Here is a 26,646-nt window from a genome sequence, read left to right as displayed (position 1 = left end):
TGAGCTGGGGTTAGGGGGTGCTTCTTTTCTCACCATGTCTTTTGGGTCGGCCCACCCTCATGCCTTTATTTTCCTTTACTTGCCAAATAAAACTGAGCTGTAACACAGAGCTGTAACACTGGTCTGTCGCTTCAAATTTTTGTTGCAGTGAGACAGAACCGAGGAAATTACAGACTCCCCTGACATATCGCATTTTATGATCTGACCCATTTTTTAAATTAAAATAGTGAAGTGTACCTTATTCTATTTTAATATCACAAGGTCATCTTGAAAGTTAGTGTGTTTGACAGTCTGTCTTCTAAAATGACCCCGGCCTTCCTCAGCACAGTGGTCTGCAATCCTGAGCTCTGGAGGTATAAGATTATTTGGGTGTCACACCTAGTAAGTGTGATTTGAAACAGTGTCACTCCCACTGAATGAACTTAATCACAGTGCATAGAGTCAGACTGATTAATTTCTGTGTGGGTGTAATTGAGAATTGTACTGACTCTAAGAATCTTTCATGACTGGAGAACATCAGAGAGAATGCCTTTCTGGATAAATAAATGGATATTCATTTATTTATCATAATTCATAAAGGGTTAATGAAGTTGGCTTTTCTGAAACCTGTTTATAAAATTTGATTTTGGTCACTGATTGACATTCAAGAGACACACTCATGTTCCTGGATGTTGTTTATGTGTGTGTGCATTTCTGTGTGTATGAAAAACAAAGGAATTGAGTTAGTATCTAGAACATATCATTTAAATTCTTAGAAACCCCATAATTGCAGGTTTTGTGGCATGCGTATCATATGAAGACAAGAAAAATAGCCCACTAAACTTAGAGGCCTTGCTTAGGCTCAGACTACATCACCAAGAGAAAATAGGGACATGTTGGTAATGTTGTTATCATTTTTATTTTTAGAAAAACCCAGAGTGCAGATGAGAGCGTCTTTGCAAGGAGTTTAGAAGTGGTGTGTAGTATAGCACAGGAAGTTCATTATAGATGTGAAATTATGCAGTACGTAGCAAGGGTAAATGTTTATTCATATTCCACATTTAACCCACCAACGTTTAAATGCTGCAGTGAGGTTTCCTGTTTCAGCTTATGGGATTCAAAATCTCCCTAGATTGTAACAAAGGCACAGCTGGGGAAACTCGAAGTATATCCAAGCCCCCTTCTCACCTTTGGACAACGTATTTGATTCCAGTTTATAAAAAGTGAGTCCAAATTCCCTATAAAATTAAATGACCTTCGTCCTCGTCAGGTCTTGTTTAGGGCTCTTTTTGCCTTTCCTTTGGTCTGGGGGGTGTTAAAGGGTCTCTGTTGGGTCCTGGAAGGGGAAGAAGGCACCCTCAGTTGGGGTGTTGAACAGAAGTTAATGAAGGGACTTTTTTTTAAAGAAGCATCAGTGGGCGAAGGGAACCAGAGATTCTGAAGCACCCAGGGCTTGCCAGCGGTGGGTAGCCATGAACACTCCCAGGTCTGAAAGGGAAACAGGAAGAAGCTGTGTTACTACTGGATCCTGGGGAGGGCTAGAGCCACAGGAGAGGAGCCTGGACCGTGGTGGTCATGAGGGTCGTCCACTGAAACACCAGAACAAAGAGAGAACAGGAAGAAATACCTCAGCAACTCTCTGCTCCCTCCTTCCCTTTCCTGCCCAAGGCTCCCATTGGCTGAACCTGATTGGAAGCCTGAGGCAAGGGAGCCTTAGGACTATAGTTCTGCGATATTAATCTCCGTACCACACAGAGACACACAGACACACACACAGACCCACACACTCACTGAGGAGACCCCTGGGAGAAGCAGAGACTACTCCTGTCAGAGAGTCAGTTGTTCCCTTCATACTCAGGATTACCAACACAGTTTTTTTTTCACTGAATTGGCTGTGGGATGGAGATGCAAAGGATGGATGAAATCAGAATTCAGGTGGAGACCTGGCTTCTACGATCTGGAAAAAAAAAAAGAATAGTACAATATGACGTATCTCCATAAAAAGCAGAAAATAAACAGCCCCATGGAGAGGTGGTTCTGAGCACCTGCCCTGGAGTGAAACTGTTCATATGTGACCCCAGCTTGGCCTCTTACCCGTTGGGCTGTCTGGGGCTAGTTTCTCTCTGAGGCTCTTTTTGCACATTTTATTTATTGATTTATTTTAATCTTTGGCTGCACTGGGTCTTCGTTGTTTGAGCTTCTCTAGTTGCATTGTGCAGGCTCTCAGAGTTGTGGTATGTGGGATTCGTTGACCCCCTGGCATGTGGAATCTTAGTTCCCTGACCAGGGATCAAATCCATGTCTCCTGTGTTGGAAGGTGGATTCTTAACTACTGGATGACCAGGGAAGTCTTTTTTTTTTTTTCTTTTTTTTTTGCCCATTTTAAAAGTAAGAATAATGATCATGCCTATCCATGGGTAGGCTGAAGTGAAAAGATAATTGTAAAATTCTTGGCTCAGAACATAGTCAGCAGGAAATACAACTGCTAGCTGCTAACCTGAATCAGAGAGAGGAAGGCTCAGTCTTGGCAGCGGTCCTGTCCCGGAGGATGTCCTTCCGTCTACAGCAGGAGTCAGATGTGGGTAAGGATGAAGCATGAGGTCTTTATGTTTATTAAGAGGGGAGTGTGAGCTGCAGTTGGCTGAGAAACACCCACTCTTTCCTCCCTTTTCAGCGCTGAGTTGAAAACCTTGTTTATCTCTCACATGTTGGTAGTCTATGGGACTTGGAAGTAGGATTCAGAGAAAATGACGAAAGGATGGGTGTTAGGTGGGGTCAAAGCTGGGTGGAGTATGCAGAGCAACAGCAAAACAGGGAGGCCCACCCGGGCTGCGTGAACACATTCTTCGCCAGCCTCCCACACCTTGGGTCCTGGCCCACTCTCTTCTGAGCCCACAGCCTCCGTCACTTCATGTTGGAGCTGCTGTTAAAAGCATTCACAGTCCCTGCTCAGAGAAAATGACCACTCTTGGGAGAAGAGATGGCAGAGTGAGTGAGAGACATACACACAGAGAATAGCAGATCAGGAAGATACTGGGGTCTCTTGAGAAAAGGATCCCCAAAAGAATCTAAAGATGCAGTTGGTCCTTTAAGTTAGCTGGCTTTCCCTTACATTTGTGTAGTTTTAAAAATAAAAACTGGAAGCAAGTTGGATGAACATAAAAATACCGGCAGCCTTGGGAATTCGGGGCAAAATTCTGCTCTAAGAAATTATGGCATGGTTTCATATTCGACCCGGCTCTGTTTCTTCCACTATTATTTTTCTGGCTGATTTCTTCACCCCTGGACTTCTTTCTGGTTTTCCAATTTATGCACCTTATCCCACACCCTCCACTCCTGTTTCCCCATCCCATGAATAAGCCTGTGGTTACAGAGGCAGCATCTTTTGTACCAGTAATCTCTGGATTTTCAGTAGCAATGGATAAGAGTCAGGGATGAGATGAGTGTGTGAGCTGGTGAGAAAAGTCCAGATAATAAAAAATACACTGTGTTATGAGGTTGGCAGCCCTTGACATTTTGAAGATTACCTGGGCTTTGACAACCCGTATATCTGACCACCCTGCCATCAGAAAAGACTAAAATATATTTTAAAAGTCAGATGATAAATAAATTCAATCTTGTAATTACTAATTCACCACACAAGATGAGTGTAGAAAAATTTGGCTGATAGAATTATGGCAATTTGACATCACAAAGCTACAATGGTGAGGGACTAGAAACATTCTTCCTATAATTCTATTTTAAAAGAAATTCTGTTTAGAAAATGACCATCAGATTCCATGCTTGTCGTGTCTGTGTACCTTAGCTGTAAGAATTAGGGTCAAAGGACTAGACTGGGGGGAAAATGTCAAATGCGGAAATACACCTCTGGGTATATACAGGAAGCTCATGTCTTGGAGAAGACAACTGTGTACCCTTATTATTGATACCTTGAGTCATTTACTATGTGTAAGAGATAAGTTATCTAATCAGTGGATACATTTAGAATATTTTTAGTGTAATAGCTTTGAAAATACTGGTGATATAAAATGCATTTAGAAAGCCATCCAGAATTCCATAGACAGTCTCAGTGGTGGTCAAGATCAAGTACGCCTTCTTTCCAGAACCTTCTATTCAGTGCATCAGTGCTCATGGACGTGAAACAGTGGAGTCCTTCCAGCATCCTCTGTCACTCAGAGGGGGATTGGAGGAAAGCCTTTTACAGTGTAACAAATGAACTTGGAAAAGAGAACCAACCCCTAAGCAGCTAAAGGTTGCATATGAAAAACCTACAAACAGCTGCTGCTGAAGGCTCTGCCTCTTGATCCAGCAAATTGTTACTGGTTTGGTATGTGCTCTCTTAGCGCCCAGAGGAACACCCACTTCCTACCAGAGGGTAGGAAACCCTAGACAAGGGAAGCTCCCACCCAGTGCTTGGACTCTGACATTGAGACCAAGGACCTTTTGCTCTTATTTAGACTCTCCAGATCTAATCATTTCTGGCTGCTTTCTTTGCTTTTTCCTTTTCTCATTTTTGAGTTCTGACAGTCAGATCCTGGCCACACTTGTTATTGATTGGTATGTATCAGAGTTTGCATGTCAGGTAGGGCACACTGTACATCCTAGCTTAAGAATACTTCCCATATGCTCCCCTCTTCTTTTTAATCCCATCAGCCAGCTTGTGACTGGCCATGTGGACACTATAGGCAGTGAAGAGGACTTGCCTTGCTTGAACCTGGGGTCCTGAAAAGGCAGTACTGATGGCTGCAATAGACATTCTAAAGAAGGATCTGGGTTTTTCTTCCTCCCCTTTGATAGTGGTCATTCAGTTGATCAATTACACAAACAAGCATTTATTGAGCACCTGGTGTATAACAGAGCTCTTCTCTGGGAGATGCTGAAGAGAATAAGCTGCAGGGGAGCACTGGGGTCTGGGGGGACACTAGGGTGGCTTTCCACTGGATTCACACTGCACTTGCATTTCACCAGAAGCCACAGGGCACCCACTGGGAGTAATCATAGAGGGAGCTCTGCCCTGAGCAGCAAGGGTTAATAGGCCACATGCTTAGAAGAGAAGGTGAGACAGCAGGTCACCCTGAAGGAATTTCTGTGTGACCCTCTCCTTACCCCTTGACAGGATGCAAGCTATCCTTCCATTCATAGGCTGCTGGTCCGTCTTGTATCTGCCTATGCATTCACTATAGGCAGGGAAAGATGGCTTTGTTAGGGCCCAGACTCCGTGGAAACGATGAGCCACCTTTTGTGAGAAAATACTCCTTTGTCAGAAACAGGCAATGAACCAACAAGAAGTCTCCTTCCTTCTCAGAACTCTGCAAGGGAAACCAGTGTCCCCGTCCTCCCTTTCACCCCCACCTTCCTTCTCTTCCCTATAATGCAGAGCCCAGCGAACTCCTCCTCACCCTTCAGTGCCCAGCTCCAATGCAGTCTCCTCTGCGTTGGTTTCCTCCTCTTTCCCACTCACCCCTGCCAGAGGCATGACACTTGCACACACACACCCGCCGTAGACTCCATTCAGATATGTTCCCTCTGGAAGCGGGAACTGCCTGAAGGAAAGAATGTTCTTCCTCTGTGTGCCCAGCACCAACATGAGCTCAAGAACAGAAGGACGGGTAAATATTTATCTGGACAAATGATCTTTTATGACAGCACAGGTGTGTAAATACACTATTTCTCCTTACGCCAGTGCCATTAAACACAGATAAACAGAAGTCACAAGTACAAACATCTTCAGACAGGATAATGTTAAGGAAAGATTTGTTTTAACGTTTGGTTTCTGATTCTGGTCATGGAGGCAGGAACTTTCACATACTGCGATTAGGAAGACAAATGTGCCACTGTGCAAACAGCAAGAGGATATGACTCTGCTGCCAGCACGCGGACGGCTGTCCCAAGTGTGGTGAAGACAGGCGACACTAAAGAACAGCGAGGGCTGGGGGCGCGTGGGGGGAGGTGTCTATTCTTCTTGCTCTGTTATGCAATGTAAATACTTTCTCTTCCAGCAATCGTTGGGCCTGCCTGTTGTTTGTCTTATTCTTAACCCTTTAATTATAGACCTGCCAATGCTGTCATCCACCCTGCCACGGTGACAGGAAGGCTTTCCTTCCTGCCTACATTCATTCGAGCGTGCGGCATCCAAGTGATACAGACACGCGAATGCCGAGTTGAACCCTGGGCTTTAAATGAGCATCTTGCAGACTGTGAAGGGCTGCTCTGACTCTTGTTTCTCCTTCCCGTACCCTCGGTGGCGCTTCCTGTGCTGTTTCTGTTGCTTTGTGGTGTAGTGGGTGAGATGTCTGAAGTGTTGCTGGTGTGCATGCTTGTGATCTTTAGAAAATACTTCTGTTAAGAAGTTATTTTTAAAGCAAGTGATAAGAAACCGCAGAGCACTGAAACCCAGGAGGAGAGCAGCACTGGAGGCTCTAGTTTTCAGGAGGCTGCAAGGATCTGAGCCAACGATAGCCCCGCCAGACAGCCGGGCTGGGCCTCATCTGTCTTTATTGTTTATAGTAATAGGTGAAGTTTAGGTTGGTTGTAGATGAAGACATGATTAATGCAACCTTAGATCAGAGTAAACAGATTTAACCTTATGAAGCAAATGTGTTTAATGCTTGTGATAAAATAATAGGTTAGTCCTCCTAAGATGACCACTGGGTGTACAGAGTATAGTTTTTATGGGGTACAAAGAAGATGGCCAACTTTGGGTAGAGTGTGATCCCCTTGGATCCTCAGCTTCCATTATCTGTAAAATGGGATAGTACTACCCACCTCACAGCACTGTTTGAAGATCCTGTGTGATTATATATATTTGACGTCCCATGATGTACCAGGGCTCAATGGGAGAGGCAGATTTTCAGAGTTGGACAGACCTCCATTTGAATATGTCGTCCTGTTACCTATTAACTCTGTGACTCTGGGCAACCTCACTATTCCTCAGTTTACTCACCTGTACAATGGGACTGATAATCCATATTTTATAAGCTTGTTATGAGTATTAAATAAGACTGTGCCTGAGACACCTAACAACATCACGTAATGAAAGCCTCTCAAAAAGGTCAAAATACTTGTGTCTATATTATGATATGTGCCCCAGATGAGCTTTCGGAAAGGGAGTGTTGCACAGTCAACCTGAAATTACCTTAATTGATGATAGTTTTGCCTTCTTATAGAGGTTACTTAATGGCCGAAGTCTCCCATATCTTCTGACCCGCAGTCCCCAGCTCTCCTCCTCCTCAGACACAACTTTAACCCTGGCAGAATCTTCCAGAGCTATTCTGTGCTCTGCAAACAATGGGCTGGCTGTGCCTCCCTTTTAAAACTTAACATCTTAGAGAGCTTTTCACATCAGCCACCTATTCCTTTAACACCTTCATAGTTTTCATAAACAGGTTTTTTTAAAATCGCTTGAAAAAATAATATAGCCAGTCATTATGTTGTAGAGACCACTTATAGGATGAATGAACAGCCAGCTGTTCTCATGAGTTGTGACCAGTGGCCACATTGTATCACATGGATCTTTGATTTTTTTTCTCAGCAAAGACTAAGGAAGAATATGATGCACTTTAGGAAAAAAATGTCTGAGATGAATCAAAAGTGCCAAAGCTATACATAGAGAGTGGGCTTCCCTGATAGCTCAGTTGGTAAAGAATCCGCCTGCAATGTAAGAGACCCCAGTTCTATTCCTGGGTCAGGAAGATCTACTGGAGAAGGGATAGGTTACCCACTCCAGTATTGTTGGGCTTCCCTTGTGGCTCAGCTGGTAAAGAATCTGCCTGCAATGCAGGAGACCTGGGTTCAATCCCTGTTTTAGGAAGATCCCCTGGAGAAGGGAAAGACTACTCACTCCAGTATCCTGGCCTGGAGAATTCCATAGACTGTATAGTCCATGGGGTCACAAAGAGTCAGACATGACTGAGTGACAAAATAATTCATAGAGAGATTAAATAGAGAGATTACATAAAGTTATCCAATGAAATATGAGTAGAGGAAAGCACTATCTCTTAATTGGTGTATTACTTTATACTTGGTTTTAAGTACATATGTATAACTGAATTAATGAATTAAATAGTAGTAGTAGAATCCCCACAGACAGAGGAATCTGGCGGGCTAATAAGTCCATGAGGGCTTCCCTGATAGCTCAGTTAGTAAAGAATAAGTCCATGGAGTCGGAAAGAGTCAGACACGACTGAGTGACTAAGCATAGCAGACAGTAGATATCTGATAAATTCATTGATATGTCTAAAAGTTTATATATTCAAAACCTTTTTGTAGAGGATCTGCTCATTAAGAAAATGGAGGCCTCCTTCTGCTGGGGGAATCCCCAGTATTTAGCAGTTCTAAACAACAGAAGCCGAGCAAAGTAAAGCAGGCAGAGGCTGAAGTGTCAGCTATGTTACTAAGGGCAGGCTGGAGGGTGGCTGGCTCGGTGGACTTGCACATGATTGAACCCCAGAATTACGTAGGCTTACCTGTAGAAGGCAGCTGTTCACCTCCAGGTGAAGTGCTCCCAGGAGCTGGCACAAAGCCCGGAGACAAATGGCATCCATATTCCCCAGGACACAACATAGGCCCTGATAGAAGCCAGAAGGAGTTCGCTTACTGAGCATGTTTCACATTACAGGAGTGGGAAAGCCTTCCCCACTAACACTGTGTATTTGGGCATACGGCATACACTCACTCAAATTCTCCCCACACATGTGAGGCTATTCAGTTATTCCATGGTGGGTGAAGGGTTCACTTGTTCCGTCATGGGGCGAAGGATGGCTGCACCAGGGCTACTGGCGTCAGCATGCTGCCTTTTCACCTCCAGGCCCCCGTGGACCAGCTCTGTGCAGAGAATACTCAGCAGTGGGGAGACTGCAGCTCTCCAGGACTCAGACAATTTTAGGAATTCTGGAGCCTCCCACCAGGAGATTGGGCATCCAGCCCATTCATTCCCTGTCCATCTGGGTTGGGGTTGGGCAAGCAGGGGAAAATCACCCAGTGAGCTGAGAGTGGAGCTGGGGTGAGAAGCTCCCATCATTAACAAGAGCACAGTTTTCTGCCCTTCCTTGAGCTACCCATCATGAGGAATCTCTAAATTCTCCATGTTCCAGACTGGTTCTCTCCTTCACAGGTGATTGCCTAGCCACTGGCCCTCTGAAAGGCAGATTTCACTGCAGTCCATTCTGTTTCAGCTTGTAAAACCAACAATCACCTGGCAGACGTGGCCAGAGCTGGCGGCTGCTGACATATCCATTCCTGACATCACTTACTACAATTATATTAACCGTGCCAATTGGTGTGAACTGAACCAGTCATGAAGAGTGGCGGTATTAAACCAGAGGGCCCATTTGTTGCCAGACTGGTTGCTAATAAGCTGGGTCTAGGCATGGGCTTAATATTTCCATTGATAGTGAAAGTGAGGAAGAATCACCCATAGAACCTGATACATAGAGCACCCTTGAGGTAGAAGAGCAGAGGTAGACGGTGGGAGAATAGACAGGAAGAAGGGAGAGAGGAAGGGAGGGGAGGAGAGGAGAAAGGAGAGAGAGAAGAGATTCCAGTTAGTGAGATTTCACTCTTTGGGGTCTTTTTAAAATGGCAGAAAAATGGAATAATGTCCTAAGCATTCTTGCTTCTCTAATGCTGCTTTCTACAATGTTCAAACCATGTTACATCACTGAACCAGAAGGGAAATAAGAAAGAACTGAAATGTTCACTTTCGCTTCTGCACTGCTGATTCCTCTATGGGATCAGGGTGATGGGGAGAAAAGTCAATTGGCTCTGAAGCAAAACAGACCAGGATTTGAATTCTTCTCCACAGACTGAGTGACTTTGGGGGAAATTACTTAATTTTTTGAGTCTCAGTTTCCTCATCACTAGGAGATAAAAATACTTACCTTGCAAGACCCCTCTATATGCTTCCTTAAATAGCACTTTGTCTATCATAACACTTTTTTCTAATTTATTGAAATTATTTTTTACAAAATGTTTGTTTGCTTTCATTGCTGGACTGAAGGCACTTTGGAATCAGGGACTGAGTTTGCCTTGCTCATGGGTATCTTTATCGTGCAGTGCAGTGCCTGGCACATAAGTATTTGCTGGAAGGATGGTTTAATTGATGGATGGATAAGGGGATAGAGGAGATGAGTGGATAGACGGTTGAATGTGGACAGATGATTCAAGAAAATCGTGAAGATTAGATTTGATGTATTTAAGCGACCTACTCCCAAATCTAGAATCTACGGGTACTTAAAATTCCTTCCCACTCTCAGTAGAAGACCCCACTTCCTCTAAAGTTCCTCTTTTTGACTCTAAATATAATCTGGGCAAAAATCTTTCTTTTCTTGCCAGTAGCAACATTTCCAGGGCTGTGATTTATGAGATGTTCTCGTGAGAATTTAGTCTGTCACTGCCACTACCACTGTGTATCTGAGGAGACACAAATACCCACAGTAAGCTCAAGACACACTAAGGGAAAAGTGAAAGTGAAAGTCGCTCAGTCGTGTCCAACTCTTTGGGACCCCATGGACTCTGTCCATGGAATTCTCCCAGTTCTCCAGGCCCGAATACTGGAGTAGGTAGCCTTTCCCATCTCCAGGATCTTCCCAATCCAGGGATCGAACCCAGGTCTCCCGCATTGCAGGCAGATTCTTTACCAGCTGAGCCACAAGGGAAGCCCAAGAATATTGGAGTGGGTAGCCGATCCCTTCTCCAGGGGATCTTCCTGACCCTGGAATTGAACTGAGGTCTCTTGCATTGCAGGCAGATCCTTTACAAACTGAGCTATTAGGGAAGCCGCAAGACATACAAGGAAGGTATTATTATAATAGGAGAAGAAAATGGCTTTTCTGAATGGCAAGAGTAGAGAGCTGGCTGAAGGTATCCCTAAGTTGTCTTCTCTAAGGAAGAAGACCTCTCCTTCAGGTCGAGAAGTAACTGAGTAGTGGGAGAGGGAATGGGGGAAGGGCAAGACAGGGGTAGGGGATTAAGAGGTGCAAGCTATTATGTATAAAAATAAGCTATAAGGATATGTCGTACAACACAGGGAATATAGCCAGTTTATAGCTATAGCTATATCTATAAGAACTATAGATGAATTATAACCTTTAAAAATGTACAATTTTATGTTGTATACCTGTAACTTATATAATATTGTGCATCAACTATATTACAGTGAAAATGCTAAGTCCTAACCACAGGACTACCGGGGAATCCCAAGAAAAGATTTTAAAAAGCCATTTTCTACTAAAAAAAGAGAAGTAACTAAGTAAAATAGCCTCTCCTTCCTCTCTGTTTTAACAGCACTTTTCAGCCTAACCTTTCTATATAACATACCAGTTTCTACCTTATGTTTTGGTTGCATACATATGTGCCCAGGAGTCTGAAGCCCAGCAGGCAGTGCTTGTTGAATGAGTGAATGAGCTGATGTCTTCATTTCATCTCCTAATTGATTTCCTGTGATTAGATTCTGTATCCAGCCTTTATAGCTCCATCAGTGCCTAGTGCAATATTTTGTGCCAACTAGTCTGTAAGCTTTAGGTAAATATTTGTTGGATGAGTAAATGAATGCCCAAAAGGGCTTCTGGAGGAAAGCCAGGAAGACATTCCTCTGATGAAAAAAATTTGTAAGGAGGCAGGAGAATGCTGGAAGGGAGGATGTGGAGGGTGAGGATGGTGGGTGGGGAGAGAAGAGAGGCTTCCAGGCTGAATGGAAGTTGTGGGTGTGGAGTTGTCTCTGAAGAAATGGCAGAGGAGGAACGTGTGAATGTTAAAGAAGGAAATGGTCCATGAGGAAAGCAGCTCTGTCATGCTGGGAGGAACTTAAATGTTGGAGAAACTCAGAAAGTAGGGAGAAGGCCCTGGAGGAAAGAGAGACCAGGGACATGGACAAGAGGTAACGACAGTGATGTCGAAATTAGAGCTCCTTTGTCTTGTATCTCTCATCTCTTCTTTTTTCAAATGTTCCACCATGTACTCTTGATATAAAACATAGTTCAACTCTTCTTGCAAAACAAAAACAAAATAGTACATACTGTAAAGCAAGCTGAGCACTGAGAATTGATGCTTTTGAACTGTGGTGTTGGAGAAGACTCTTGAGAGTCCCTGAAATGCAAGGAGATTTGACCAGTCAATCTTAAAGGAAATCAGTCCTGAATATTCATTGGAAGGACTGATGCTGAAGCTGAAACTCCAGTACTTTGGCCACCTGATGCGAAGAACCAACTCATTGGGAAAGATTGAAGGCAGGAGGAGAAGGGGATGACAGAGGATGAGATGGTTGGTTGGCATCACTGACATCAAGGGCATCATGTGGCATCAATGGACATGAGTTTGAGTAGGCGCTGGGAGCTGGTGATGGACAGGGAAGCCTGGTGTGCAGCAGTCCATGGACTCGACTGAGCAGCTAAACTGAACTAAACTGAACAGCTAGACACACACATCACATTTTTCTTCTTATCACTTTAAGTCCCTCTCTCCTACTTCACCAGAAGAGACACCCCCACTAAGGTCACCATAAACAACTCTGTCTGACCACATACACAGAAAGTAACACCAGGACACACTACAAAACAGAAAGAGGTGCCATCTGCTCCGTGTCCAAAGGTTTCTTCTCCCTGTCTTGTGTGAGGGGAGTAACCTTTGTTGAATATGCTGTGTGCCAAATCCCAACATGAGTTCAACATATGTCAGGTCTCAGGAGAGATGGTGAACGTTTCTTTATCTCTCTTGATCACCGTCCCCCTTTACTGGAAAGATATTTTCGCCCCCATGTCACTGCCACACCTCTCAGAAAGAGTTGTTCATACTCACAAGTTCAGTTTTCTCAACCTCCATTCACCCTTCATCTTACTTAACTGTGGCTTCTGCCCACAGTCCACTGCGAGCTCATATAAACTGCTTGCTGCTGAAGCAGCGAGTCCTCCTCAGGCTTATCTCATGTGAACAGCTTCTGGTACATTCGACCACTTCTCCTTTTAAAAATCTCTTTTGTCACCGCATCTCATGCTTTCTCTCTTATCTCTTGGGTCTCTACTTACTCTCTTTTTTTTTTCTGAACCCTTAAATATTGATGTTCCTGGAGATTTCTGTCAAAGGCCTTGTTGTGTCAACTACTTTTGTGACTGCAGTTGCCATCTATATGTTGGGGCTTCCGTTTCCAGATCTCTTGGCCAGATCTCTCTTCTGAACTCCAGGCCCTTAGATAGGCTCACTTGGGTGTCCCATGCACGTCTCTTTCCAACAGGGAAAAGCTATGTGCGTCGCCATCTGCCAAACCTGCTTCTCCTCTAGTCTGCCCTATTTCTGAGAATGGCATCACTATCCATCCAGCTCCTTGTGCCAAAAACCATTCATCTTCTTCCATCAGAAGTCATTCTTCCTCCTCTCCTTCTCTGTTTACATCCACTTTATCACCAAGTCCTGTAGATTTTGTCTCCTCAACATCTTCCAAACCCATTTCGTTCCCTCCATCTCCACCGTCACCATTAGAATTCCAACCATTAATGTCCAGCCTGCTTAGGTTGTGACTCAGCTCCGGATTGGTCTCTACCCTGCTTACCTCTCTCTCTCCCATCTTCTCTTCTTCCAATTTGACTTCACACTGCAGTTGGAGTGACCTTTCTAAAATACAAACTGGGCGCTGCCTCCTGCTTGCTTATATTTCCCCTTCCTTCTAGAACAAGGGCAAGCCCTTAGCATGATTTTAAAAGCCCTTAATTATCTGGTCCCTGCTTGCCTCTTTAATTTCATCCCCAGCCTCTCTGAAACACACACACACACAAACACACACATACACTCTCTGTTTCAGCCAGGAGTCTGAACCACTTCTAGCTCTCAGGGCCATGTTCTGTCTTGCTTCTGGTCTTGACAGGCCACACCTTGGTCTAACAGTCATGATCATTTGTTTACAAGGCACTGCTTGCCATGGGTGCTGTAAGTAAATATCTAGGTGATCACATACCTCTTTGACTAGGCTTCTCTAGGAGTCCTGGACAGAGCTGCTCAAAGCCAGATGTAACTGGCCCAGGCCCCATTCAGGCTTCCGAAGTTTGGGAAGTTCTGCTAGATACTCCTCTTATATACTCTCTTGCTGTTGGGTTGCCTCCTTATTTCTTTGTATCCCTGTTTTGAGTCATGAAACAAATCTGTCTTTCACTTAACTAATGCTTTATTGAGCACCTGCTATATCCTGGGATACCACAGTCAGGGCCATTCTGGTCGGGCCATTCCAGTCATGCTGTTGGTGCCCAGTCAAGGGGAGGAGTGAAGGCAGAACCCAACCTGGACTCCCCTTGCCAGGCCTGTGCTCTGACTCAGGGTTCTGAGGAAGCATCTTCTTCACACACAGATGCTGTCCAGAGGACAAGTCATGCACCTGCCTGAAATGGATGCCTTTTAAAAATTAATCAAAGGTGAGGGTAACCGAGGCATCAGAGAACAAGATACATGAGGTTCTTGCTCTTATAAGTAGCTCTGTCTAGCCTGGCCTATGCTTTTGTCTCCAAATACAAACAAAGAAATACATAAGCACATAATTTAAAAAAATCAGATAATAAAGAGGCTCTGCCAAGAGTTAAAAAAGGCATCCAAAAGACAACTTTGGTTTGAATAGTATAGGAAGATGTCCCTGAGCAGCCAGGACATCTAAACTAAGATCCAAATAAGAATGAAGCCAGCCATGTGAAAATCAGAATAAAGAGAATGTGTAACATCGCTAAGACTGGAACGATCTGGATGGATATTCAAGGATCAAAAGAGAGGCTGAAACAATAAGGTCCTTCTGTATAGCTCAGGGAACTGTTTTCAATATCCTATGGTAAACCTTATTGAAAATGAATATTTTTTTGAAGTATATATATATATATTAAAAGTATACTTTAAAAAAGTATATATAGATATATGAAAGCACAATTGTGTCTGGCTCTTTGGAACCCCATGGACTGTAGCCTACCAGGTTTCTCTGTCCATGGAATTCTACAGGCAAGAATACTGGAGTGGGACTCCAGGGAGTCTTCTGGTCCCAGAGATCAAACCTTGGTCTCCTGCATTGTGGGCAGATTCTTTACCGTCTGAGCCACCAGGTAAGCCCATGTATAACTAAGTCACTTTGCTGTACAGCAGTAACTAACACAGCATTGTAAATCAACTACGCTTCAGTAGAAATGAAAAACAAAGGCTGGAGTAGTGGGCAAGAGAGGAGACAAACAAGATGACCGGGGCAAGGTGGCCAGGGTCCAGATCACGCAGAGCACGAAGCCCTACCTGCCTTGTTCACAGAGGCATACCCAGGGCTTGCCTCACTGTATTTATTCAATAAATACCTGTTGAACAGGAGCGTCTCCTCCTGCCTCTGCAGACGAAGGGGCCCTGAAGCTCTGTGTGGCCCCAGTGCCCTCTAGTGACCACAGACTCCAGCCCAAGGCCCTCAGTGGATGGCTTCATCATCTTCAGAAAATCTCAGCTCAGCCTTGGCCTTGGGGCCCAGCCTGTGGGCCCATCAATAATTTCCAGAATATATCTTATTAACCATTCTCTGCAAGTAGGGCTGAATCAGTTACAAAAATCCCTGAAATGAGAGGAACAGATGCACACCAGGCCCTCGTTCCTTACCACAGGCAGCATTTTTCAAAGCAAATACATGGATGTCTGATTTCTCTGGGGAATGCATGGGGCCTGTGCAGGTGACAAGTGTTAGAACACATTTCTGTATATTCCTCAGCCAGTGTGACAGCAAGGAAGCTCCATAGCAGCCTTGACATCTCAATGTTTGGTGGCAGTTAGGATGCTCTTCAGGTCATCCCACCGCTCAGCCGTGACACCATTGGCTGGAATGGCTTGACAAGACCATAGCCGCAGGCTGCCTGCTTTGGCCCTTCACACACTTCCCAAGACCCAAGCTTGGGCACTGTGTGTGTGTGTGAAGGACATGTTGCAGCGTGTGCAGAAACATAGCATACTCCTCAGGCTGTGCTTGTTTGCTTTCATTTGGATCCCAACCCATTCTGGGCCCATTAAACTAATCACCCACAAATTCTGAACTGTCATCTCATTGTGTAGCTGTCCCATGGCTGATTGAAAAACCTGTTCCCACCCAACTTCCTTGGAAAAAGCCCATGAACTGCAGCCCATTTGCAAATGTGTGCATCCATAAATCAAAAGTGACAGCAGAGACCTGACTCTCTGGGCAAGGGGATGGCAGAGGGAGGGACCCAGTTCTTCCACCCTCTGCTTCCCAAATGATCCCCCTGATGCTATATAGGCAGCTTTGTCTGATGTATTCTGAAGGGTGGGTCATCTCCAACCTCCTTGGTAGATCATTCTTGAAGCCAGTGAACCTTTCACTCCTCTTGTTTTCCAAAGCCCCTGCTTGTGTGTTTCTGTGAGTCTAGTCATCCTCCACTGAGCCAAGCAAAAGAATCTGGCTCTCCTGGATGTTTACAGGTATTTCCTCTTTAGCTGTTACTTACCCAAGTGTCGCACATGGCATTCTCTAATTTTTCTTCATTAACCAGTCCCCAAATTCCTTTACACTTGCTCCTCAAACCAACGTATTTCTGGAGCTGGAAATGCTTGGAAGAATATAACCTCCCAGCTGCAGTCACCAAAATGTGGGGGGGTTAGCAAAAACGTGGGGGGTTAACATGTTTTTGTCTTACTGCTCGGCCATATGTTTTCACAGGTTCATTCCCAGGAGCATTCTGTGCAGGTGTTTGCTTCTCTGCAAACAGAGTTAATTTCATTTGTATATTTTTCTAATTGAGTCTCTTTTTTTGAGATATATGTTTTTATGTGGATCATTTTTAGTCTTTATTGAATTTGTTACACCATTACTTCTGTTTTAGGTTTTGGTTTTTTGGCCTCGACACATATGGGATCTTGGCTCCCCAACCAGGGAGCAAACCTGTACCCCCAGTATTGGAAGACGAAATCTTAACCACTGAACCACCAGGGAAATCCCCCCAATTGAGTCTAAAGGCATCAAAAATTAAAATATATATTGATAACAGCCAGTGTTTGGTGAGGGTGTGGAGCAGTAGGCATTTTGTCACACCTAAGAATTCTAATTGATACACCTTTTTGAAAGCCATTTTCACAATATCTTTGAAAATCAAAAATACACTCTTCAGCCAGAAATTCAACTTTACAGAATCTAAACTATGCCTACAACCTATCATTGCAGCATTGTTTCAAAATATTGACAATAACTCAAATATCCATCAGCTGGAAATGTTTACAGAAGTGAATTATTCTGGTACACAGATATAGTGGAAGACCAAACCACAGCTTTTAAACAGGAAACCATGATCTATATGTACTGACATGGAAAAAAATGCTTAAGAAAGATCATTAAATGCAAAAACTGATTGCATGATACTATATATGATATGCTGCATGCCAGCTGCTTCAGACATGTCCGACTCTTTGTGACCCTATGGACTGTAGCCCACCAGGCTCCTCTGTCCATGGGATTCCCCAGGCAAGAATACTGGAGTGGGTTGCTCTGCTCTTCTCGAGGGGATCATCCCAACCCAGGGAATCAAACTCGTGTCTCTATGTCTCCTGCATTGCAGGTGGATTCTTTACCCACTGAGCTACCTGGTAAGCCCATATATGATATGAGACCATTTCTATAAACCCTATTCTAGCCATTTACAGGACAAAATCTGGAAGGATTCACAGAAGTCTATTTATGGTGCTTTTTTTCAGAGGTTAGGAACTTTCTAAAATACACATTATTTTTAATTGTTGGGGTTTCTGCTTTTCAACATGCTGTGTATTTTAAGAGACATATGAAATTATTTTTTGTCATGCTCTTGATCTAGAAAGATGACTTTTTAATGGCACTCTTTATTGCCCCTGTCATGTTTTGATTCTAGAATTCCTCATCTTTCCCCACAGTTCACAATGGCAGTTCTGTCTTTTCAGGGTTTAGTTACTTCGGCACATAAGGTTTTCTTAAGACTGTTGTTAAGTTTTAACCTGTATCTCCAGGCCCTTTAAACCAACTTTTCTTTCTTTTTGGTTTCATATGTTCTAGTCTTTATAGATTATTTCATTTGTGTGTTGGTCTTACCTATTTTTGTAAGGTTTTGATAGTTTTCTAAGCATCTATATCTTTTTTCTCTTTCCCATCCATCTTTAATGAGCATATTGTCAACTTGCTTAGAATTGCTCATTAACATTTATTTCACAGAATTTTTAAGAGAGCCAAGGGAATGGGGCTTAGCCTTTGAGAAGCCCTGATCACTTTTCTTTTGTCTTCATCCTTAGCTCCTCCTGGATAAATACTGTTCGTGTGGCATGTGTTATTATAGGAATTATTTTTTGTTAGGCCTTTTCACTTGTGCTTAATTTTCAAGGTGGTGATTTATTTAGAGAGCATGTTCAAAAAGAGAAACCACCTAGCAGTTATTTCTCATATGTGTTAATTTTTGTACAAGCAATTTGAATATAAAATTAGGAAATACAGGTGGACAAAAGAAGAGAAAATTAGAAATCCCCTGTGTTAACAGGTTTATAGTCTTATAAACATTTTTATGTATATAATTGATTTGACCACCTGATATGAAGAACCAACTTATTGGAAAAGACCCTGATGCTGGGAAAGATTGAAGGTGGAAGGAGAAGGGAACAACAGAGGATGAGATGGTTTGATGGCATCACCAACACAATGGACATGAGTTTGAGTAGGCTCCAGGAGTTGGTGATGGACAGGGAAGCCTGGCGTGCTACAGTCCATGGGGTCGCAAAGAGTCAGACATGACTGAGTGACTGAACTGAACTGATGTATATAATTACTTATCTTTTTCTTAAAGTGGTATATTTATTATTCTGTGACCTCATTTGTTTAGTATATAACATAGCATGAATATTTTTCTGTGTCATTAAGGAAAGATAATAATGCAAGCAAAGATAGAGTTTATTCATGCCAGACAAACCATCCTGTCTTCACAACATGCTGTATGTTGGATAGTATTATTACTCTCATTCTATAGACTGAAAAACTAAAGGACAGAGAGATGAGATAACTTAAGGTCACACAGCTAGTAAGAAACAGAGTTAGGGTTTTGAACCTTGTCTAGCTCTAGAGACCATGCTGTGGATCACAGACCTCTGACCAGTACCATCACTTCATGGCTATGGCATGTGGTCATTTATTTTACACTCCTTTCTGGGTTATTAGATTCAATGCTGTACCCAAAGCAGCAGGGAACACTTTGTTCATATATTCATGTTTGTACACATGTTCAGTTTCTACCTTAGGCTGAATTCACATGAATAGAATTGCTGAGTACAAAAGGCTACACAGTTTTTAAAGTTAGATACCTATTTGTCAGAGTTTTTAAGCAATTTGTTTTTTAAGCCTCTCTGATGAGATGGCTGGATGGCATCACTGACTCGATGGACATGAGTCTGAGTGAACTCCGGGAATTGGTGATGGACAGGGAGGCCTGGCGTGCTGCGATTCATGAGGTCGCAAAGAGTCGGACACGACTGAGTGACTGAACTGAACTGAACTGAACTGACCTTTTGAAAAACGTATAACTTTTGAAAAATTTAACTGTCCATCTGGGTTCAATGATAGTTTTTTTTCTTAAAACAAGGAAGTTTTTTTGGTTCTGCTTCCTCCCTTCTGCATTATATCTATTTCTCAAAAATGTTTAATAAAATGATACTCTTCCTCAAAACATAATGGCTTTTGTTTTCAGTACTTTCTGTATCTTGCATCTCCTGGACTTAACTATTAGCTCTGTGCTCAGTTGCTTCAGTGATGTCTAACTCTTTGCAACTCAATGGACTGTAGCCTTCCGGGCTCCTCTGTCCATGAGATTCTCCAGGCAAGAATATTGGAGTGGGTTGCCATTTCCATCTCCAGGGGATCGTCCCAACCCAGGGATCGAACCTGGGTCTCCTGCATTGCAGGTGGATTTCTTACTGACTGAGCCTCAAGGGAAGCCCTATTAGATGGGGTGTGTGTATTGATGGAATAATGTCCACAGTTGACTTGATATGAATTTTCTTTTTATTGTTTTTCAGTTTTATTTTATATTGGTGTATAGTTGATTTACAATGTTGTGTTAGTTTCACATGTACAGCAAAGTGATTTAGTTATACAGATACATATATATAAGCTTCACAAGAATTGTAGGATCAAATCTGTTATATAATATACATATATCCATTCTTTTCCAGGTTCTTTTCCCAACTGGTTATTACAGAGTATTGAGTAGAGTTCTCTGTCCTATACAGTCGGTTCTTGCCAGTTATCTATTTTATGTACAGTAGTATGTATATTAATTCATACTATGTATGTTAATTCCAGTATCCTAAGATTTATCCCTTTTCCGTCACCTTTCCCCTTTGATAACCATAAGTTTGTTTTCTAAGTAAGTCTGTGAGTCTGTTTCTGTTTTGTAAATAAGTTCATTTGTATCTTTTTAACAGATTCCACATGTAAGTGATATCATATGATACTTGTCTTTTTCTGTCTGACTCATATGACTGCTTTTCTTTCTATTTTATTTTTTCTTCCGAGATTCACAAGAATTGCAGGATCAAGTCTGTTATATAATTTTTTTTCTTGCTGTCAGTTTATGTAAATTAGGGTGGATTTCCTGGCAAGGATGACAATGTGTCAGAGGCTGGAGGGCAGAGCTCCCTGCTCTAATCCCACCGCTTCCTCTGACTTATTTTATGACCTTGAGAAAGCCACTTCATCATTCTCATTTCGTTTTCCTCGTTTGCCAAATGAGGAAGATGAACTCAATGACCTAGAAAACCTATTTCAGTTTTTTAAAAATATACGGTATCAGGCTATTTAAGAATATGGCAGATTAAAAAAAAAATACTGTGTGAAATTGGGGCAAATGTGATGTTGGTGGGACAGTGTTGAAGGCAGCTAAAGATTTGTTTCAACATATTAAAAATATTTTGTGCCTTGTTGCTTGACGGAAACCTCCTAACAGTGCACTTTAGTGGCTTGTGAAATGAATCTCTAAGACCAAGGTAATTATAGTTGCTCCACTGAAGCGTGACAAATGGCCTCTCACTTTGGATTCTTTTATGAGAAAGAAAAACCTTCCATGACAACAGCACTGGAGCTTAATTACAGCCTCCAGATCTGGGGGCAAGAATACAGATTGTTACTGACTGTAGCCAAGGGAGAGGAGGCATGAGCCTGAGTTTACCTGGGAAGAATCAGGACAGGGTGATGTAACCATGACAACACAACAGCATTAGTGGGGCTTCATGGAGAACTTGCTATTTACCAGGCTCTGTCCCAAGGACTTTATATATATTATCTCATTTAATTGTCACAATAACCACAAGCAATCAGTTATACGGTAGGTACATTTATTTTTTGGTTTAATAAAGATGAGTACTGGAGGCTCTTAAAAGAAGTTGGCTTAAAACTCAACATTCAGAAAATGAAGATAATGGCATCTGGTCCCATAACTTCATGGCAAATAGATGGGGAAACAGTAGAAACAGTGACAGACTTTATTGTTTTGTGCTCTAAAATCACTGCAGATGGTGACTGCAGCCATGAAATTAAAAGACCCTTGCTCCTTGGAAGAAAAGTTATGACCAACCTAGACAGCATATTAAAAAGCAGAGACCAACAAAGGTCCGTCTAGTCAAAGCTATGGTTTTTCTAGTAGTCATGTGTGGATGTGAGAGTTGGAGTATAGAGAAAGCTGAGCACCAAAGAATTGATGCTTTTGAATTGTGGTGTTGGAGAAGACTCTTGAGAGTCACTTGGACTGCAAGGAGATCTAACCAGTCCATCCTAAAGGAAATCAGTCCTGAATATTCATTGGAAGGACTGATGCTGAAGCTGAAACTCAAATACTTTGGCCACCTAATGCAAAGAACTGACTCATTTGAAAAGACCCTGATGCTGGGAAAAATTGAAGCAGGAGGAGAAGGGGACGACAGAGGATGAGATGGTTGGAGGGCATCACTGACTCAATGGACATGAGTCTGAGTAAACTCTGGGATTTGGTGATAGACAGGGAGGCCTGGCATGCTGCAGTCCATGGGGTCGCAAGAAGCCGAGTAACCTGCTTCATGTCATTCAGTCAGTAGTTGTCAGAGAATTCATTCATTTATTTAGCACATGCTTTTTGAATGTCCATTATATGCCATGCAACCTTCTTAAGGTTCAGTGAGGCCTAAGTGAATGAGGCAAAATTCCTGCTTGTGTGGAGTTTAGCTAATACTGGGATGAGGCCAGTAATAACGAGCCAACAAATCAATAAATAATTTCTGATGGTAATAAGTGCTATGCAGGAGACTGGGGGGTGGGAGAAGGCTGTTTTACGTAAGATTGGCAAAGACGACCCCTGGGAGGAGAAATTTCAGTTGAACCCCACATGATAGAGCAAGTCAGCCATGCAAAAGTCTGTTAGAGGAGAATTTTTACTTGGAGGGCCCACAGGAGCAAAGGCCAGGGGCCTTGCCTTGGCTTGGCTTGTTCTGGGAAAAGAGAGAAGACCGGTATGGTTGGACAATATGTGAAAAGCAGGGAAATGCCTGCAGTGGAGTGAAGAGGAGGGCAGGACTGGAGCCCACAGTATAATGTTTGTCTGTATATGTGCTCAGTCACTCAGTCGTGATAGACTCTTTGCGACTCTGTGGACTGTATAGGCTGCCAGGCTCCTCTGTCTCTGGAATTCTCCAGGCAAGAATACTGAAGTAGATTGCCATGCTCTCCTCCAGGGATCTTCCTAACCCAGGGACTGAACCTACATCTCCTGTATCTCTTGCATTGTATGTGGATTCTTAACAGCTGAGCCATCACAGAAACCCATGTTTGTATTTTATTCCAAATGCAGATGAGAGACAATGGAAGATTTTTAAACAAGGCAGCATTATGATATCCAGTCTCTATGGACAGCTTTCTTCACCTCTATGTGATGTTACCAACAAGGAGCAATGCAAAAGGAATAAAGTGTTTATGTGTAGGAAAGCCTAAATGCAACTTTAAAGGATAGGAGCCAATATTTCAGGTGAAAATTCTAGGTTTTTCACAGAGCAAGACTGAAATGAGCAGTAAGCGGCCATTTAATCCAAACTTCTGACTTCAGATAAGAAGCCCTTTAGGAGATCCAAGTTGTGATCTGAATTAAGGGACTACTTATTTTGAGGGGAACTTCCCTCAGCACGTAGAAAGATACACTTTTCGGTTCTGAATATTCTTGACCATTTCTTGGTCTGGAGGTTCTACTTAGAGGTTTTACTTAGAGTAACTCTCATCTAAAATAATAAAGACATCTTTGGGTAGTGACATCTGAGGAATTCCTACTACTATGCAGTCTGGTGTATGTGTATGTGTGTGTTGGTTCTATATCTTTGAAAAAGATTTTTGAAGGTGTCATCAGTGTTTTAACATACAGGACCTGGCTTTTCTGGTGAGGTAGTATTGTATGAATGGTTCTAGAATTTTGTTGTAAATTCAGCAATATGATTTATTTTATTTGAGAGTTCTTTATAAACAAACACCGTATTAATCCATGAAAATTGGTCTGTGTTACATATAGGATGGGCTTCCCAGGTGGCTCAGTGGTAAAGAATCCACCTGCAATGCAGAAGACACGGGTTCAATCCCTGGGTCTACAAGATTCCCTGGAGAAGAAAATGACAACCCACTCCAGTGTTCTTGCCTGAAAAATCCCATGAACAGAAGAGCCAGGAGGGTTACAGTCCATGGGGTCTCAAAAGAGTCAGATATGACTTAGCGACTAAGCAACAACAACATATAGAATGAAATTAATTGTTTGTTTAGGTTAAAAGCTCACTATTACATTGTCCACTTTGGCTAATATTAGGAGTTTCACTTTTTTTTTTTAGCAAACAAAGTTTGCATAACAACATAAACCATTATTAATATACTGTTTTGTGTGTGTGTGTGTATGTCGCTGATTATCCATAGAGAGGTTCCTGACTAGGTAAGCCTAACTATCCAGATGTTTTTGTATGAAACTGTCTTAGGAGGTGTTTAGTTGCCTCTGTGATAGGATGGATCCCAGAGAGTAAGTAATTAATTGTGCAAGAATTTCATTTAAGCTACACAAATGTGATTGAGTAAGATTTGGGGGAATTTCACCACTCCAGTTTATTTTTATGTATAGTAAGCATATCTGTTTCTTAGGAGGAGAAAATTTCTCAAACTGTCTTATTGCATGAGGTCAGAAAGTTTCTATTCCTTTGCATAAAATTTTAGTATGTGACAGCCAAAGAAGGACAAGGGCACATTAGGCTGGGTGAGTGATGCCATACACGTGCAAGATGACAAAAGCGGTTTCCTCATTGAAAACTGCTGAACTAAAAGAACTCTTAAAAGTTCCCCAGCTCAGTATTCTGTGAGTCAGGGAATGGAGTTTTCCCTCTGGCTGTTTAAGCTGGAGTATGTTTTACCAAGACCTTAGCTATGAGCTCAGGAGGACTCTAATAACGCCATCAGAATTATAAAATCAGCTGTCAGCGTTGGGATTGTTGAGCTGACTGAACAAACAGATTTTCTCCCATTGTCTGCTTTCTAGTCTGATGAATAACAGTTTCGTCCTCTCCATTTTGTTGCAACTCTTTCACTCTGACACTTCTGATTGCTGAAAGGTTTTCTGGAGATTTCCTAAGTCACACACTGGAGTAAATTCAAGGACATGATGAGATTCCAATTGAATCATCAGTGTCTCTGCTGTCAGACCTAGTATTTTAGGAGTTCAGTTGGCTGAGTGGTACAACTTCCCAGATTTAATATTACATCCTTGCCACTGTGCATCTTGCCCTCAAGTCTAAATAAATGGGCTAAAGGTCTGATTGGAATCTGTGAGATAAACTATATGTTTATTATGCCAAGTTAAGTAAATACTGTTTGAAAGGATTACTGGAGGCTACAATCAAGTTAATTGCTTTAAAAATCTTTTTTGATTTACTGGGCTCTATGAAAATGGTTAAGCAATTGATTTGGTCATGGTAAGTGACCTGGACAAAGTGGTGTTGGGTCCACAAGGGTCGCCTTTCCCAATTCCCCCCTCTTGCCTGGAACTGCCCCGTAAATGAGCTGAGAGGACCCTTGGGACTGGAAGGCAAGGACTGCTGACACTATTGTTCCCCCAGAGAAGACACATGTTGGCAGTTTGACATTCAAGCTGATGGATTGATTTCTTTCTTTTTATTCTAGATGCTGAAGAGTACCAGCCTCCAATATGGAAATCATACTGTGAGTAGCTAAATGAAAATCTCCTCAGAAGTCTTTAGCAGGCCTGCCTTTTGAACAATTTTTGCTGTTGATTTAGTGCACACACAAACTCCCTCATCACAGCCCTGCAAATCCACATTTCTTTTTCTACTAAGGAGATATATTGGTCAGAGAAAACAGAGCCCTCTCCCCTGGCCAGGACCTATGAGAGCCAGCTGCCATGACTCACTTAGGAATGCTTAGGAAAAAAAAAAAAGATGGATATTCTGACTCTGACTTTCTTCAGGGTGCTCCTTGTCTCCTTTCCTTTCCTCTCCTCTTTCCTTCCATCCTCTCCTTTCTTCCTTTTTTCCCACAGCTGGTCATCAAGGGTAAGTATGTTGACTTCCATGAATTATGTTCTTGACTGTTTATCCTATAGCTTAATATCATGTGACATTTACCACCAAAAAATTAACAGATAGGGAAGAATAATGTTTGGTCACTAAGGGTGACTCCTTAGAAACAGGGTTCATTATCTGATCATCAGTCACCAATCTGACTCCCCTCATGAAGGCAGGCACTTGTCATCACCTCAAGCTCATTTTCTCTTTCCTTAGTATCACCCGCTTAAGTAATTCTCCAGTGAGAAAGGGGAGGGGTATGGTGTGGAGAGACCCCGGGAGAATAGGCTCTTGTTCAAGCTTTGCTTCTAGACAGTAGTGATAAGGATAATTATTTCTGTCATTATTGATGTTGCCCTTGTTTCTTCTGTCCATTGAGACCTGCCATGTACCAGCTACCATGCTAGCTCTGTGCCTGAATTCCCAAATCCCATCTTAGCCCTCAGCAACGGGTACCACTCTTATCCCCATTTCATACACAAAGGAACCAGAGATCAAAGAGGTTCAGTAATTTGGCAAAGGTTTTACAGGAAGCATTAGAGTGGCATTCAGAGTGGAACCCAGAAGCAAACCTGACTCACAGCCTGCAAGTTTTCACTATTTTTTCTTTCTATTTAAAATTGTATACATAAGTACATAAAGAAGTATATACATACACACAGACACACACAGCATATACCCGTGTGTGTGTATGTATCTGTAACAAAAGCAAAACAAAGCTATATAAAAGTCAAACATTAGAGAAATACATAAAGCTGAGAGTAAAAATTTCCCATAAACTACATACCCTCCTCACCCCATATTCCACTCCTCCCTTCCAATCACTGACCACTGTCCATTTTGGAAAGCACATCCCTCCAAGTGTTTATAATACACGTGATGCCTGATATTAAGGCATTTTTGTGGTTGGTCCCTTCTGTGAAAAATGGGTTTATGCTGTACCCAGTGTCCTTCAACTTGCTCATTTCACTTCACAAATACCTTGTTTTGATCTTCCCATGTCAGCATATAGAGAGGCGCCTCATTCTTTATTACATGAGTCTGTTCTTCCATCTGTGAAATAAAGGGGTTGTGCTGGGTCTCTAAGGGCCCTTCCAT

The 26,646-nt window shown here is 42.6% G+C and overlaps 1 protein-coding gene across 1 annotated transcript in view; it reads left to right on the top strand.

The window, feature by feature from the left end:
* Window positions 1-26,646, top strand: part of CHN2 (chimerin 2) — a 341,136-nt gene that overhangs the window by 135,723 nt on the left and 178,767 nt on the right. Inside the window, exon 2 of the mRNA XM_040259709.1 lies at window positions 25,148-25,186. Within this exon, the coding sequence (XP_040115643.1) occupies window positions 25,148-25,186 (39 nt within the window). The remainder of the gene's footprint in view (window positions 1-25,147; window positions 25,187-26,646) is intronic.

Source organism: Oryx dammah, unplaced genomic scaffold (assembly GCF_014754425.2).
Source record: "Oryx dammah isolate SB20612 unplaced genomic scaffold, SCBI_Odam_1.1 HiC_scaffold_18, whole genome shotgun sequence".
Lineage (NCBI taxonomy): Eukaryota > Metazoa > Chordata > Mammalia > Artiodactyla > Bovidae > Oryx > Oryx dammah.
The sequence above is the reverse complement of the archived record's forward strand: the minus strand, read 5'-3'. Positions and strand labels throughout refer to the sequence as shown.